Source organism: Copadichromis virginalis, linkage group LG11 (assembly GCF_057382275.1).
Source record: "Copadichromis virginalis isolate Kocher_CV1m ecotype Utaka linkage group LG11, C_Virginalis_male_GT1.1, whole genome shotgun sequence".
Taxonomy (NCBI): domain Eukaryota; kingdom Metazoa; phylum Chordata; class Actinopteri; order Cichliformes; family Cichlidae; genus Copadichromis; species Copadichromis virginalis.
This window is the reverse complement of record NC_140628.1, coordinates 37,441,729-37,457,668: the sequence shown is the minus strand read 5'-3', so window position 1 is coordinate 37,457,668 and position 15,940 is coordinate 37,441,729. Positions and strand designations below refer to the sequence as shown.

General features: G+C 38.1%; 1 protein-coding gene across 1 annotated transcript; it reads right to left on the bottom strand.

Moving 5' to 3' along the window:
- Positions 1-2,914: 2,914 nt before the first annotated feature.
- il21r.1 (interleukin 21 receptor, tandem duplicate 1) lies at positions 2,915-14,002 on the bottom strand. Its single transcript, XM_085472287.1, has 10 exons — positions 13,898-14,002; positions 10,932-11,137; positions 10,559-10,640; positions 10,192-10,303; positions 8,881-9,056; positions 8,321-8,457; positions 8,020-8,206; positions 7,771-7,846; positions 6,383-6,476; positions 2,915-3,680 (listed from the first exon to the last, which is right to left on the bottom strand). The coding sequence occupies exons 3-10, from the start codon at positions 10,617-10,619 to the stop codon at positions 2,973-2,975; spliced, it is 1,551 nt and encodes a 516-aa protein (XP_085328413.1). The 5' UTR covers positions 10,620-10,640; positions 10,932-11,137; positions 13,898-14,002; the 3' UTR covers positions 2,915-2,972.
- Between the last annotated feature and the right edge of the window lie 1,938 nt (positions 14,003-15,940).

The window sequence follows — 15,940 nt, the reverse complement described above, 5'->3', positions numbered from 1 at the left end:
ACGCCATCAGACTGTTTAACTCCTCTCTGGAGGGGAGAGGGAGGGGAAACAGGAGGACAAAGGAGGGGGAACAACTAAGCTGTAGTGCCTCTTCACCTCACTGTGCAATACCTTGTGCAATACTTTTGTAAATAGTCAACAGTGCAATAGACTCAATACTTGAAATGTGCAATTCACTTGTATTTTTTTTTTTATTCCTATTTATTCTATTTATCCCCTTTGTATATTTTATTTATATTTGTCTCTGTATTTATATATGTGTGTGTGTGTGTGTGTGTATATATATATATATATATATATATATATATAACAATTCTGTAACTGTAACTTCGGTCGTTGCTGTGCTTTTTTGGAAGTCGAATTTCCCAGAGGAACCCACCCGAGGGATTAATAAAGTTCTATCTTATCTTATCTTATCTCTTATAATACCAGTGCTTGCTTTGCTAGTCCACCCCTCACAAATCTAAAAAACTGGTTATGTTTTGATTCTGAAACTATTATGATATACATGATGTTGATGCTCAGTGTCGGTTACAGAAATAATCGTGCTGAACAGAAACAAGATTTTGGCTTCAGATTGTGATACTTGGAGTGGGTGTAAATTTGGTTGCACTGTTTTTCTTTTAAACAGAGTGTTTCTCAGCCCTGAAAAGTCTCCTGTACTTATCAAGAGTTGTTTTAAAAATTTGACCCATTCACATGTACTTTCAGAACCTGTAACTCAAAATATTTAGTGTGGAGGTAAATGTTTACATGGGTACACTCAATAAAGCTATTGTACAAAAACATTAAATAAAAATCAGCTGACTTGTAAAGGTTTTTCATGGGATGACCAACACAAAACTCTGTGTATAAAGTATTATTTTAGTTTTCAAGCCTATTAACTGCATTCGAATATCATCGAGCAAATAGTAGATATGTAAATGGATCAACTGACCCTGAACCATCCCAAAGTTACGCTTCTCAGTTACTGGGGACCATGATGCACCAAGCCTTACTCCACTCATGCCTACTTCCCTCTCGAGTGGCAAGGTGGTAGAAAATGTTGTACCACTGCTACACAGAAAGACCCCAGCCGGGGTCAAACCAGGAGCCTTCTCACCTTGACTTGCAGTCCACTTGGGTGGTTGTAGCTCGGGAGCTCTCTTTGGCTGGTGGTTCAACCCCTGGCTCCCCCAAGTCTGTATGCCAAATATCCTTGGGCAAGTCACTAACCTAAGCAATCCTAAGTTGCTCTCTGATGAATGCGTGTGAATGTGGCATGTGTTATAAAGTGCTTTGAGTGCTCTGGGAGAGTAGAAAAGAGCTAAATAAGAATCTGTCCATTTACCATTCCAAATATTGAGTGGTCAATAAGAACAGAAAAGAGCTATATGACTGCAAGTACCTTACATCTGTAGCCCCATTATATGCAACTATTGCATGCCAGTAGCATTTGTATAATCTCACTCTCTAGTTTTAAGTTGTTTTTCTTTCTGGCTGGCCCTTTCTGGCCTGGTGCTGCTGGAGATGCTGTCAATAAAAAGGAGTTCTTATTTCACAAAGTCTCTAATTGATGCTCATAGGGGACCTTCTGATGGTTGGGGCTTGTTCTCTAATATTGCAGGGTCTTTATGTCACAGTAAAAAGCGCCTCAAGGCTATCACTGATAGAATGTGAAAATTATATGGATGCTAAAAGATGACATGCTAAAGCAATATTGTGATCGCAGCATAATTCATCTTTAAATATCCTTTCTAACTTATTTGATTCCGTCTTGATCAGTTAAAAGTTACACAATGTCACAGTGATTTGCAAACCATGAATTTGCACTATTAATCAACTTTATCTAGATATTTACTTTAACCCAATACATTTTTGCAGAAGATACTAAAAAAATTTAGTAACATGTATTACAAATTTTTTCAGACTTATGTCTGAGAAAATTTGCACTTTCATGCTTAAACTTTGTATGATGCAAAATTGACACAATATTAAATTTTGAGGTGCAATGACATCTCCGTAACAATGCAAAAACATTTACCATAGAACATCTCATCTATTATTCATTGATTGTGTTGACACTTTTATTTTACTGATCAATGTTTTAAACTGTTTTAAATATGGATGAAGTTACATTTAACACTTTCAAGTGAAACACAATGTCTGAAGAAAGAAGACACACAAGCAGACTCTTTACAACAGGAGATGAAGTTTTTCTGACGCATTTGTCTCCTTCCTGCTGATGAATGAGATGAAGACCAGTGAAATAATCATCCTCAGATAACATTTTGCTCCAAATTTGCACTTTTGTCTGACATTGCACAAAGCATGACTTTCAGTGGTTTCTGCCAAAATGCATTTGCAAGGAAAACAGACATTATCAATATCTTGATAAGGCAGCATGCATGCTAACAAACCATGCTTTGATAGTAACAAACTAACAAAGCATGCATGACCATGAGAAAATAATTGGATTTCAAAAAATGTTCAGGCAATCTAAATCAAAGCAGAATTTTGATTGAGGATTTGTTAAATTCTGTTGAGTCAGCATGGAACTAATCAGACTTTTGCAGCATTTTATTATTAAATTAAATCAACACTTATAAGTATGTATGTAAATGAATTTGCATTTCACAGAATCACTGTATTTTTATTAAATATTATTTATTTCATTTATTTTTATCTACTGATATTTTCAGGCATAGAGTCTCTTTCTCTCTCTCCTCTCCCTTGGAGCTGTTCTTTTAAAATAACGGAACAAGACTATAGTGCAAGAAAAAAAAACATTCAACTATAAAAAATACACAACATTACAGCATGACCACTCAACTAGGTTCTTTTTCTAATTCAAATATCATCAACAAATCCAAGTCTTAAATAAACGTGTGCCCCACAGCCCAACAATCTGAAACGGTAGCAGTCAGTCGACTTTGAATCATTGTGATTCATGGAGTTCATTCTCCAGGTGGCTTGAGTCTTCTTGAATAGTGCTACATTATCATCCACTGCTTAACATAATTTGAATTTGAGTTCGTGTGCTGATGAAATAAATCAGAGTTGATCTGATCTGCTGTATTTGAGTCTGATGCTCCGGGGCTGCCACACTCCCCAAAACCACTATCAATTGTGTCCAGGTCCACATGAGGGTAGCCATCTTCTGACTGCTCAAACGAGTCAAGGGATACCCTCTCTGGTTCATTAAACTGATCATGAGGCTGGAAGTTTAGGTTTTCCACTAGTAGGTCATTGGATATGCGGTTTTCATGCTGTGGTAATACCCCACTTTGTCTGTTCATCCTGGACATGTGAGGCTCCTCTAAAGCATAGCTGGCATGCTCTCTGTTGTCTTCCTCAAAGGAACCCAAGCTTGCTCCATCTTGGTAACTTCTGAGGGAGCTCTGTGATGTAACTTCCTCATCAAAATCTTCTCCAGATAAGGTTACAGTATGGATGGAGATGTGTCCAGTGGAGTGGCTGTTGCCCTGTGAACTGTCACCGTCTGGAAAGTGCAGCAGCATGTTGCTGTGAGGCTGCAGCATGTGGTGGATGTCGCCACCTTGATTCGTCTCGTTGTCCTCATTGTCTCGCTGCTTCTCGTCGCTCCAGTGAAGTATGTCATGCTGCTTCTCACTCATCATCTGAACATTTGGACTGATCCTCAGGTAATCATATTCACTGAATACAGGCTTCACCCATTCCTGTAAGAGAAAAAAAAAGGGGGAAACATCAAAATGCTGGACTAAAGAAATGCTAAAAAAGTGTCAGCTGAATGTTTAAGAGTGTGCTTTGTCATCTTCTCAAGGAAACAGTGTGCACCAAATGATTTGCATGAGAATTAAAAGTCTTTCTCTCTTTCCTAACAGTGTCATTCACTGGCTGCAGTGTGAGTGCCTGCCAAGCATGCTGCTACCCTTCTGCACATCCAAAAGGTCGTGCAGAAGCTGCTTTACAACCCACTACATCCACTTTTCCACTCAGGAAGTGTTTGCATTTGAATATCATATCTATTATCATTGCTCTAATGTGTGGGGGTCTTGCCGTTTCTCTCCCCACCTCCAGCTTTCAGTGTATGTATGTGGAAGGATGGGGAGGTCCCAGAGGAGAGCAAAGCTGCCAGACTGCTGGCGGAAATATCAGTTCATTTGACTTTTGTGGTAGATAATGGATTTCAGTATTTTCACTGTTACCATGTTTTACCAAAGAACTAATACTTAATTAAAAATCACCTTTTAAAAAAGCAAAACAAGTTCGCTTTAATGTTGAGAACCTTGTCCTTATCTTAGGTTCTTTTGCAAGTGTGGTTGAGACATCCGGACAAGTACCTAAGTGTCTGGGGCTTTCACAGGATCAAAAGATTTAACTGTTAGTGCCAGGACCAGAAATGTTAAAATGGTACAGGTCCTGAAATTTTTTGTTCCTACTAATACAAATACAGTTTGAAAATATCTGACATTTTAGCCATTAGAAATCATTATTTTTTTTAGCAAACTAGACAAACAGGAATTAAGCTGTGACTAGTCGCATGTGGAAAGACTGCAGGAGTAGCTCAAAAGGAGCATATATGTCCTATCCTCTAAGAAAATATTAGTGATTCTTACTTTAATGCACTATTAAAGTATATCTCTTTCTTAAAATGCACATTCCTTTACAGCAACCCATATGTGGCAATGAGGTGTAAACTTTCTGCAATTACCACTGGCTTGCAGCAAGCTGATGGCCAGATAAGCATGAATCAGTTTCTCAAAGCATAGGCCACCACATCCTGGAAAAAAAGCTCTTCAGCACAACAATGTTTTTAAAATCGCTGAGAGAAAGGAAGCACTCTGCACCACAAGGGTGAAAGACACTGCAAACAAACTACAACCATATCTGAGAGAAAGACGTAATACAGAGTCAAAAAAAAGAAGGACGGAAAGAAAGGAAAAAGACTACACTGTCTTTAAAATCAAAGATTGTTTTTAAGAACTTAAAGTGGGTAAGTGGCGGTGGAGTGGGTTACCCAACAATTAGAAGGGAAGCAGTGCAAAGCCCCACTCCTCAAATGTTCCTTGAGCAAAATAATCAACTCTGTTTGGTGCTTAAAGCACCTTAGGCATTCTTTATGAAAGCGTGTGGGAATAGGTGAATGTGGTTTGCAGTAAAGTGTGTTTTAAGCCCCCCCGAAAAAGGTTCAATTACCAATAACAATACTGCCACCTTCTGATAAGAACTGGTGCCAAATAAAGAGTTACAGTGGGACAGTATGCAGTCAACATTGACTCTGTTTCCAAAACAAAAGTAACTGTAAAAATGGGTTTAAATCAGTAACTTAAAAGTTGTAATTTTAAACTACTATATCTTGTATGTTATCAGCTACATTCCTCAAAGTTAAATAAAAGAATTACTGTTTATCAAACCAAGTAAGAATAATCTCCTCTTGCCTGATGTTGTTTCTGACATTTGCTGCAGCAGCGCACTCTACTGAACAATGTGTGCAACTGCATTCATGGCCAAAGCTAATAAATTCAACTTGTTGCTCGTACTCGGGTGAAATTCATCAACTAGAGTGAGAACTGAGGCGGAGGTGTGGGTTTTTTTTGGTCTGTCACCAAGATTGCTGCGGGGCTAATTTTATACTTTCTGGGGATGTGGAACATTTGCAATGGAAGAACCGTTCTGCGGTAAAAGGTCTATTTTAAAGGTATGTTTAAATTATACTAGCAGGTTCTTTCAATGTGCTCTACACTCCTTTATAAGCGAGATGTGGTGAAGCTGCTGTACTGGATTGTTTTTATTCTAAAGAAGCAGCAAATGAGAAGCAAAAGCAGACATGATAAGGTGCTTTATGTAAGAGACATTTTAACCCAGCTATTTAGAAATACAGTGCAGACTCTATCCGCTTGGATTTGAAATGAGTTAACATAAAGAAAAGGGAGAAATAACGATCAACATTTCCCTATGCTTAGAAAGAAAAATAGCATAAATCACATTAGGGTAAATACACAGGGTAATAGAAGATGAAGCGATTCATAAAGAAACAGCAAAACTATTTCAAAAGTGCAAACCACAACCTTTTCACTTGTGTGCCTTTCAGGTGAAGAGCAGGCTGTTTTTAGTCTAATACTATGTCAAATCAAAGATCAAAATAGATTCACCGGTGGTATTTTCCACTGGGGTGGAACAGGTTTGACTTTTATACACAAATATCAACCCACAAGATTTCATACTGATATCTGAAAAGGTTCTTGAAGCCCCTACACACTGACTCATTCACATCACGGAGTCCCTTAGTGTGAAGTCTGGGGAAAGTCCCACAAAACAGGGTCCAGATGTGCAGAAAGTCCCCCCTGTGGCAGCACCTGCTGGCTTAATTTGGAAATTACACAAAAACGCAATGAGTGACCTTGTTTTGCTGTCTTACCTTGAAGTTCCCTTCGTAGTTGTGATACAGGGGTTTGAAAAACTCATCCGGCCTCGGGATGTACGTAATCACCTGAAGTTTTCTCTGCCAATACCTGAGACAAATGTGAAATGATTTTAAAACCAAACAACAGGCAGAAAAGGGAAAATGACATTTATAGCTCAGTGTCACGTCTTATGGAGGTGATTTTCGTTTTCAGTACGTGAGCTGAGCAGTTATGAAGCTGTGGTCAAAGGCAACAGCTACAAACTAGAAATGCTGATAACACAACAGATTTCATGTGAAAGACTGTACAGAGTTAAGCAGAATTCATTAGTCACATCTTGCTATTTGACTATTTGTTATCTATAAGACAAAATGATAAGTTTATTAGTAGTAGAGAAAATTTTCCTTTCTATGAAATGAACACTTGAAAGTTGTTAACCGCGCTGCGACATGACCCGACTAATCCTTGTCTGGATTTAGATTTATTCTTTGAAAGGATTCTTTACCGCCGTAAGACGAGGAAAACTTTGACGCACGTTTCAGCGTTGTTTGTTGCCTAAACTGAGATGATTCTCTGGGCTGGAATGATAACAAAGGACTTTTTTTTATTATAGAGCTCTCTGCAATAATTATGACATGTGACACATGTCGTGTCACTTGGAGCATTTTTCGGTATAAAACAAGCCACAGGTTTAAAATAAACAAAGCTGAATCCAACAGTTTGTCCCTGAAACAGTTTCTACTAAAACTGATCGTTCAAGGTTTATCAGTGTAGAATCACTTTCAGCTGTGGCTAACACTGTGCCAGTGGCTAACACAGTGTTAGCCACTGGCACAGTGTTAGCCATTCATCTGTACCCGAGAGAGATGCGTTAGAATAATTTCAAAAACCCAATATCAAAAGGTGTGATCACTCCACTGAGAAGAACATTTCATCATCATTATTTGAAACAGGTAAGAAAGAGAAAGCAAAAAAAACAAACAGAACAAATGTAAGCACAGAGTTCATGTGCTTTTGTGAACTTGTGTAGGTTTCTTGTAACCGTGTGCACTTGATAAGCGAGGTGTTCTCGGTTCTCTGACACTGATGCTCTGCATAACTTCCTATGTCTGCTAGCCTTTTCAGTGCAAGAGCTGCACACGTACATGCTGCAGTGGTTTTTCTATATGTGGGAGGTGATGCCAGGAAAATGCAGATTAAAGCTTTGTTAATCATTTACTGGAAGCGTTACTGTTGACCTCCAGTATTAAATTGTTTCAACTCTGCTGAGTTATTTCTTTTTTGTGCAATTAATGAAGTTTCAGCGGAAATCTGACAATGCAAACGATTACGTTTTTAATCGTGATTGTTTGCTGGGGTTTAAAAAAGAAAAGACAAACAAAACAGTGTTTCAAATACTTACGTTTTCTGTGAATAACACAGACACAGGCAAAAAAAGAAGACCATAATGATGGCCAGGAAGATGTGCCACCAAGTACCTGGAAAGAAGGCATTTAAAATTTTTAGTCTTAGACAAACAAATGACACCCTTCCTGTTACTGAAGTGTATGCACGAAGACACATGCAGAACGTAAACGCATAAAACACTTTCAAATAAATTCGGATAAGTTTTCACCTTCAATATTGATGCTACTTTGAACATTAAGGCTACCTTTGACATTTAACGCCTCTGTTTTCCAGTTTGTAGTGGAACTCCATTCACTCCATGGACCCTGAAGGACATATGTAGGACAAAATGTGGCTTGAACATCCACAGTATAATTGGTATGTGGTTGTAGTTCATTGTGGTTTATCAGAATTTGCATTTCTGACACTCTTTCCTTGGAGAAAACTGGATCCTGTTAGGAACAAAATAAAAAAACATCAGAATTTTGTGAGAATTTTTGAGAAATTTCACAGTAATGTTTTTTTCAATCTCACGTCCAAGTTATTGGTTTTTATATTGCTATTACCTTCAACAAGTTTTCGCTCGTTCTTATGCGGACTCTGTATCTGAGGCAGTCGGCGGCAGCGCTGTCATGGCTCCAGGTTATGTTGTAGAATTCCGCTGCGTTTTCAACTTGAACGTTTAAAGGAGGCTTAAGTTTCACTGTGAAAACAAAGCCCCAGGGGAATATTATGAAAATGTGTGCATGCCCAGAAATGGCAGCTGAACATTATTTTTAGCTTTTGTTTTAATTTCGAGTATAAAACAGACAGGTGGGCATTCACCGGCAAACAACAATTCGGGTAAATTGGGAAAGTTGCCAGAATGATTCTTGTAACTTCTGGATTTTCTGAACTCTCAATCTGTGTTGAAAATTGTTTAATGTATGGAGGGTGATCAATAACCAAAATAGGGAACATATTTAACATGCCTTAATTTGTCTTTAACACACATTTTGATGCGACTGAAATGTCACTGGAGGACCAACAGGCTGTTTTCTGTAACAGTTTTGATGACTTTTTTATGTGTTCAGCAGAGATGACAAATAGTGAAATGTCAGACTGAGGAGTTATCAGTTTTACTTACCCACTTCACTCAGGTTCCAGCTGGATGACTCATTTATGAATGAGCTGCCTTCTTCACTGACTGTCGTGCTGCAGACTGTTCCAACTGATGCAACATCAATAAAGGGCTTATCAATTTGACACCAGGACTGAGGCGGTCGGATAACACAGCTGCCATCAACGTCTTCATCTTCACCCCTAAAAAAACAAAACTGACTGTTTTTAATGGTGTCCTGATGATTTGCAGGTGGTTCAGTCATGCGCTAATATTTCTATAAGCAAAATACACCTGAATAAAAACATAAATATTCATTAGTCCATTAACATTTTTTGAAGCCCACTGTTAAATATTTAAAGTGATTTTTAAAAACCCAAACATTTTTTATTTGTATTATCATATATGAAAAAGAAAAGCATCAACTGATCAACTGAGGAGCGCTAAATATTTAATAAATATAATGAATATGAACTAAAGCGATTAAAACTTCAGTGGTGTTGAAACAGTGTCGCCGCCAGGGAGTGCAGTTTGTCTCTCTGGTACATACACTGTATGCTACATACTGTCTCTTTAATGAGACATAAATCTAAAAATGTTTGTTCGTGCCACCTGTTTTCTGTGACATACAGATAACGATTAAAGGCTTACACTTGTTTTAAACCCATCTTGGGCAATCAGTTCACACGGAGACGGCTGTTCGTGCAAGTGTAAACAACCACCAATAGGCTAAGTAAGGGTTGCTTTGTAGACTAAAAGCTAATGTGTCCTGATGTGTCCCCAACGAGACCCCAACAACAAAATACGTCATCAGTGCAGGACGTGGTGGTCCTTCATTGGCATCTCCTGCACCCTATTGCAAGTCACAAATTGCGATGTCAGTGTCACCAGTTGGAGTGGCCTGTAGGGCTACACACACATTAGATGGGAAAACTTTTTTGCATAATTCTCCCTAAGCAAAGTGTGCAGGGGAGATCCTCAACCTTCTAGTTGAAATGACACCAAAAGTCAGGGAATTTTGGACCCAAATGATATAGACACAAGAAAGTTCTGATGTGTCCACTTGTGGTTGGATTGACCAAGAAATAAAGTCTAAGATAGCCTATTATTGTTGTATTTAATTCACAAACACTGGTATAAATGCAACACTGGTCGATCAGCTCCTCATGCCAACTATGGCAAACAGATGAAAATCAGTTTATGCACTAAAACTGGACGATTTGACAACACATCTATACCATAAAAAAGTTACTGAAGCTGGTAATGCATAAACCAATCAATCATTTCAAACAAGCCTCCACAAAGTGTTTGCATAAATAGCCACACTGCAACTTTTACCTGCAAATGACACTGATGTTAAGGGGATTCATCGGCACAGAGGCTGCGCACGAACAGTTCAACAACTCATCGTAGTCTGTCCAGCAGGTGACATTGCAAAATGATGTAGATGCTAAAAAAAAACATTAACATTTATTAGTTTTCCAGTTTAACAATATTCTTCAAAATCAAAGCATTTCTTTTTTTGCAGTTTTACTCAGTTTTACTCAATTGAAGAAATTAATTTTAATAAAAAATGTAGCCACAAAAACCACGACAAGACAAACCCACAGCGTACAGTCAGCGCATCCGAAATACAATAAATGGATCAATAACTACAGAAATCAATGAAGTAAGAAAACAAAAAGATTACAAAGAGCTTGCTTACCTCCATGAAGGAAAAGAGCGAGGCACCACAGCAAGAAAAAGAACACATGTTGGGGAGCCATGGGGCCACCCGCTGCTAACAGCTGCATTAAACACAGAAGAATTTAGAAAAAGCTGTGGTTGTGTGGCAGAAAAAAAGTGTTTTAAAAAGATATAAATAAATAGCTTTTTTGTAACTGACTTCTAAACTTGGACAAAGTGAGTAAGTGGCTAAAAATGAATATCGGACGAGATGAGCGTCAGGTTTAGCAAGAACACTACACCGTATACTTTTCTTAACAAATTCTAAATCCAAAAATAATCAAATTAATACTGGATGATCATAATCTTGGCATTTTCAGTTTTTCACTGAGAAAAATAAATTATGATCTTACCGTATTCTAATTAAAACTCCCGCAACTTTACCGGTGAGCGAAGCGTCAGAGTCACAGATGCGCTGATGTCTGTGTGAGAACGCCAAGCGGAACAAAGCTGAGGCTGTCGGGCGTCATAGTCACAAGCGTGACTAAGGATGTGGTTTCAGACTCTTTGAGCAGAGTCAGTGTGGTGCTTCCCACCACTATGAATATGCAACAGACAACTAGAGAGAAAACGTCAACAGGAAACTGAAATTATCATCAAGACAATGCTGCCATATTTGTGTCACCTAATTTTAACAAAAAGCAGGACAAAAATAGATTTTTGAAGACCGAGGGGTGAATCCATTTTAGCATATTTAGAACCCCAGAACATTTTATTCTTTTACCGACTGTCGTAAAATGTTTTACTCTTAGAAGAATATCATATAATAATATAACTTTAATAATGCATCATTTGTTCAAAACATGTTTCATTCCTGTAATAATTTTGACACCTTCCAAAAGACCCCATCACACACCTACTTACCACCTAATAACACTTAATTGGGGCTTTTTTAGAAGATTCCAGCAAACTGCAATACGTCTAGCCATATGAGTCATAATGCTGATGCTGAGCCCCTCGGCACTCGCTTTCAGTAATCAAATTAGCTCTAAATATTTGCAGCTCACCCATTTAATAGCAGCTTTCTCGAGTCGCATTCCAGGTGTAAACAGTTTATTATCTTAAATATAAAAGAGCACAGTATCAAGCTTTATATCAGGGGGGTGTAATCAGATTGACATCACCGTGTGGGTGTGCAGACATGTCTATTTAATGTCATTGTATCAATATTAGTCAAATCCAAATGCCATTTTACCACACAATTACACAAAGCCAAGCATCTGCAGTGTCTTTAACTAGGTTAAAAGACAAAAGTGAAAAAAATAACAAAGAGTCAGTGGAACAGAGCAAAGCTTAAAATATCACTTCACCCCATGACTTCTTCTAAAGCCTTCAGACGATAATTCTGATTGCTCCAGTGCCGGACAGGACAGGCAAATAAAATAAAAAAAGAAACATGCAAAAGATGTGCAAGGGAAGTCGTGCATAATACAATAAACAATACGTTTGCACAGTCATATATCTTTCTTTATTACTCTGTCTGAAGAGTCTAAAGGTTAGTAAGGGCTAAAGCCAAATTATTAGCAAAATGGAGCTTTGACAAGCAAACCGAGCATTCACTGAAAGCAGCACTGCTTGTCTTCCTCTTCCTCAAGTGCAACTCTCAAACAAAACACTAACCACCATTTAGCGGTTAGACACCTAAATGTAAATAGGAAAAGAAGTGACGATGGCTCCTGTAATTCCTGTGTGGTTTGTCTGTCTGTCCACATGTTTCTCAGCATGATTAGACAAAATCTACCAAGTTTAATCTTATGAAATCATGCAGCTGAGAAAATGGGAGTGAAAACACCGGGCACAAATTTCCAGCTGATGTGCAGCCCTCTTTGCTAACACACAACACGAATAGTATATTTAGACCTTTTACTTATAAAAATTCAGACACAGGACAATCCTGTTGTGTTTTGCACATAGATCGCTTTCTTTATAAATCTAAAAGACAGTTGATTTGTCTTTGCAGTGGGCCTGCTGGCCTTTTAGATTTCCCAGACCTCTGCATTATAGTGAGAAGTGCTTTACGTTTTTGATACAAGAGAAAATCATCAGTATATAGATGTGCCGGGTAGTATCACATTCATATAACAGCTGTGTTGATCTCTAGGCATCTCCACTTCGTTTGTTGTGTTCTGTGCTTTGTTTTGCAGCAGGTAACTGAGCAGCAATATAAAAGCGTCTTCCTTCCTGCAGTGACAGCCAGCCTTCAGATGTTCACCAGCTTAGCAACAGCACGATTCTGTGTTTTAGACACACTCTGCCATGTGTACGTGTACGCTTTACACCACTGACAAATATGTTTTTACAAAGTATCATTTTTGAAGTTACCACTTTATCTGGTCTCGCCTCTTCTTGGGCTGTGACCGAGTGTAACACGAGACACAAGGTTGTTCTTCCTATTTTTGCTCTGTCAGAAAATATACTTTAATTATTATATTTTACCTTGTTGTAAATTTCAAAACCTAAATCCAATAAACTGCTCCGCTGTTCTGTATTGAAAAATGATTGATCAGGAAATGTTTACACGCAGCTGCTGAGGCTTGCACAAACGCTCCATAGTCACTGGAGGGCGCTGTACATGAGCGTCACTTTAAACCCCCCTGCCCCCCCAGGTTTTAATGTGAACTGCTGATTTGACCAACACATTAACTGAGTTCTGGTTCTTCTTTCCTTAGAAACTAGAGAGTATGTGCAAAAAAGCAAAGGCAGTGAATTCAGACTTGTACTGCTTATTTTTAAAATAATTCGACACTTGAAATCTGCTTCTGCTGCGTTTCCCAGCTTTTACGTGGACATTTGCGTTTTTATCGAACAAATATAAAAGGTTCAGCTTATAGCTTATAAAAGAAGTTCAGGAGTCACATTAAAAGAGCCACCATGTTAGTTATCAGAGATGTGAAAATAGTAGCACACAAACCACGGCTGTAAAAGCCAGCGGTTAAATTGCATTTAATCATATTATAACAGTTTAAATACAATAATAATACAATATGTAAAACTGTTTTTCTTTTTGTTTTGTTTTAATGCATGCGTGACTTTACTGGCGGGCCTTTTTTTCGCGCGACACTCTCTTACAGTACGCGCAGACCTAATTTTGGATATGGTTCATGTACTCACCGGGGAAGCCCGCAACGATGTTTTCCTCGTTTCGTTTTCACTTTGTGGACTCATGTTGAGACTCGTTTTGTCCCAGCAGTTCTTTCTTTTCGTTGCTTTTTTAATTTTTAAAATTTTGCTCTATAATTTCTCTCTCTCTCCCCCCCATCCCGTCACCACCACCTGACATTCATGTAATTTCACGTAATTACCTGTTGAATGTACTCACCAATTTATTAGCAGCTTTTTTTTTAAAGAGAACCTCTTGTTTTCAGACACGATATTTGTATCTACCGGGAGACTCTGGGACGTTTTTGACTCCAAACTTTTTTGGAGACTGAGAATCCAAAAAGTGGAAGAGAACCTTTGGTGCACGTACCAGCCCCTTCCTATCAGTTTATCAGTTTACAGACCCTATATGAAATACACAGCGCCCATGTGTGGTCCAGTCTCGTTATAGCAACGACATTCCTTAAAGTTACCAAATTCCACCGTAACAAACGGGCCAAAATAAGTCAGCAACAACTTGACAACCTTTGATTTTATTAGTGAGAGACATTCAGGAGGCTCTGGCATGTCTGGAGACGCATGTAAAATACTCTAGTAAAAGTTAATATTTAATGTCTATTAAACATTTAATTAATATGTCAGTTAAACTAAGTTAATGTGGTGCTGAAGCAAAAATTGATAATATTATACTATATATTAGTCATGATTTGTATTTTTTCTTGCACATGTATTTGGGAGGTAAAGAGGTTCTCAGACCTCACCTCTTGAGATCAGCTTCCTCCTTCTGCTGCACCTTTCCTTTCTAGCTTGCTTCTTACTTTGCAAGTTTTGCACCTCCACGGTGGAAGTGCAACACTCTTTGCTGTGTGTACCAATCAGCAATATACTTTTTGTCATTGTGTTATTTTTCCATTTCATGATTCTATCTATAGTAAAAACAAAACAAAACAAAAACACTTTGGTAAAGTGCTGAGCTCAGTCTTAGAGTTGCTGAAGAAAGAAAGTAAAAAAAGATTAAACTAGAAAACTAAGTATGGTTTGGGAATTTTCCCTGTATAAATAAAGATTGATGCCCAGTCATACAGGGAAACTCGTGACATGTCCTTTGTGGCGATGTTATTCCCCTTCTCTGTCCCTTTGTTTTTGGATAGCCCCAAACTTTCATGTGACAAAACTGTTAATAATACACGAGAAGAAGAAGAACATTGCATCTCGGTAGTAGATATGTCTTAAACAATTCACCATCCCATCTGTTAAAATGCTTTTGCTCTTTATGTTTATGTTTATGTTATGTGTGCTCATCATTTGTCCCTGAAAGTGATTACTTACAAATAACCGCATCTACCTTTGCTCGTCCCTTTAAATTTTACTTATGTAAACTTGCAGGTTTATGAAGTTCTTAAAAAATCTTGAAATATTTTTATTTGGAGGTGTTAAAAATATTTTCATGACGATAAATGCGGAACAGTAGTCAGAGAAACTCCTGGAAAGTCTAATCAACTTCATTGTTTCATTAATTTTTTTTCCTGAAGTCTGCAGAGTTCTTATTTTATACATGCACGCATATGCATATATAAATTATAATGTTAATAAGATAGATAATAAAAAAAATAGACAGAATAGGTGTTTCAAACTCAAATGTTTCAGACTTTTCCTTTCAGAGCGACCATAAAGCAAAAGTTTCGTGTGACAAGATCTCCGCCTGGAGCAGTAGACAACCTTTTCCACTGGGTGGCAGTATAGACAGTTTTGTTTTATGGGAAGTAAAACCACAAGTAGTTTTACAGCTTTATTTCTTTTTGTGCATACACACAGATAGTAATTAAATTGTTTATTTTAATAGTTTGTGTTTGCTCCAGTGACTAATTACTCAGGTTTTATTCATTTTTCACACAGAATAGTGAAAAGGGATCCAAAACAGAGGAAAAGTGTCTTTTCAGTAACAGGATACTGAAAACAAGACTTACCATCCAACCATTCTCTTCCCCTTAACCTTAACAGGGTTGTAGGGGGGCTGGAGCCTATACCAGCTACCATAGGGCGAGAGGTGGGTACACCCTGAACAGGTCACCAGTCTGTCACAGGGGTAACACAAAGAGACACACAACCATTCACACCTATGTGCAATTTAGATTCACCAGTTAACCTAACCCCACTAATTGCATGTCTTTGGACTGTGGGAGGAAGCTGGAGTACACTGAGAGAACCCACGGAGGCATGGCGGGAACATGGAGACTCCACACAGAAAGACCCTGGCTAGGTG